Source organism: Egretta garzetta, unplaced genomic scaffold (genome assembly GCF_000687185.1).
Source record: "Egretta garzetta isolate BGI_Z169 unplaced genomic scaffold, ASM68718v1 scaffold100, whole genome shotgun sequence".
Classification (NCBI taxonomy): domain Eukaryota; kingdom Metazoa; phylum Chordata; class Aves; order Pelecaniformes; family Ardeidae; genus Egretta; species Egretta garzetta.
In genome coordinates this window covers 1,883,812-1,885,332 of record NW_009258265.1, presented here as the reverse complement: position 1 = coordinate 1,885,332, position 1,521 = coordinate 1,883,812, and the positions used below count along the sequence as shown (strand labels likewise).

Genomic DNA, 1,521 nt, shown 5'->3' with positions numbered 1-1,521 from the left:
TGGTGGTCCGCCTTCTTCTGCAGCTCCTGGAAAAGCCCTTCCAGCAGCTGAGTCGCCTTCACGTTCTCCTGGGGGTTGTCGAGGTCGATGGAGTCCCTGCGCGCGTGGGGCAGAGTAGTGGCCATCAGGGCAGCCCCCAGCCCTGCACAGGGGCTCCCCAGCAGAGGGGGGCACCCCCCCAGCACCCCAGGGGGCAGGCGCTGCCGAGCCCAGCATCCCCGCACGGGGATGGGAACCCCGCTGACCTACCATGCCTGGCTCTCGATCCACTGCGACAGGTAGTGCCGCACCTCGATGGGAAAGTGCTGCCCGTAGAGCGCCTGCATCTGCCGCAGGGCTTCGCCTTGGAGCTGCTGCGCCTGGATCCACACCGCCATGGCTCACCTCCTGCCAGGGAGACGGGGCCCGTCAGGTCACCGCGGCCGGGATGGGTGCTGTGCCACGGGTGGGGGTCTGGCCCTGGCCACCCCCGCACGCCCTTTGCAGGAGCCTCCGGGTTCCTGAAGCCCTTTGCGGGAGCCTCCGGGTTCTCCGGTGCTGCCAGAGCCGCCGAAGGAAGGGGCCTGCGGAGGCAGGGGACCCTGGCTGAGTCACCCCCTCTTTTCTAGGAAGCGCCTTGGGGGGATCCGGGGCCATGAACGTGCCTCTGCGTCGCCTCTCCACATGGTAATCATTTCCCCTTGCTGCAGCGTGGGATCGCAGACGTCGCTGGCCACGCAAATGAGGAAACGGGGCCGGGGGAAGGGCTGGCAAGAAATCCAGGGTGATGCAGAGCAGAGGCCCCCCCGCACTCGCCCCAGCTCCTGCCCACACCCTGGCAGTGCCAGCAGGCAGAGGGGCAGCAGCAGCCCTGGCCCCGAGAGCCCACGCGGCACCACAGCCCCCAGTGGGTCCCCAGTCCCGTGGCCACTGCGTGCCCTGTGCACCAGCACCACGGAGGAGACGCTGGCCAGAGGGCAAAGCTTCTCAAAGCAAGTTTTGGGGCAGCTCTGGCTCCGTGCAGGAGCACTGCCGGATCCCACCCCCCCATGGCTCCAGCACCCCAGCTCACACAGGGCAGCCGCAGCAGGCGGGGAGCAAGGACGGCCAGGGACAGCACCCATAAAAAGCCAGAGCGTCCCCTGCTGCAGTTATATCTGCAGCTTGGTGGGGCCTGGAAAAACAACCGGCGGTCGAGTCTTTGAGGGCAACGCGATGGTGAGCGATGAGGAAGGGCCTGGGGGACCTGGGGCCCCTACAAGCCAAGGATGCAGCAATAAATAGCATTTACACACACTCCCATCCAAACCACCTGGGATTTTGTATTGTGTGGAGGTGCTGGGCAGGGGTGCAAGGCTTTGAGCTGTGTCCCAAGGCCAGGCGGCCGGGTCGGGGATCTGGTTTGTGCACTGGCCGGTGACAAGCAGAGGGAGCTGGGGGCTGCACCTCCCTCCCGTCCCAAATTGCTCTGTTCAGCCTCAGAAATTCCTGGGGCTCCAAAAGCAGCCAGTGCCGTCCCACGGGCAGGGGCGCAGACAGGGG

General features: G+C 66.3%; 1 protein-coding gene across 1 annotated transcript in view; it reads right to left on the bottom strand.

Moving 5' to 3' along the window:
• Window positions 1-753, bottom strand: part of LOC104135093 (signal transducer and activator of transcription 5B-like) — a 6,554-nt gene extending 5,801 nt beyond the window's left edge. Inside the window, exons 1-2 of the mRNA XM_035903509.1 lie at window positions 250-753; window positions 1-96 (exon numbers count right to left, since the gene is read on the bottom strand). Coding sequence (XP_035759402.1) covers window positions 1-96; window positions 250-377 — 224 coding nt within the window. The 5' untranslated portion in view covers window positions 378-753. The remainder of the gene's footprint in view (window positions 97-249) is intronic.
• Window positions 754-1,521: the final 768 nt, after the last annotated feature.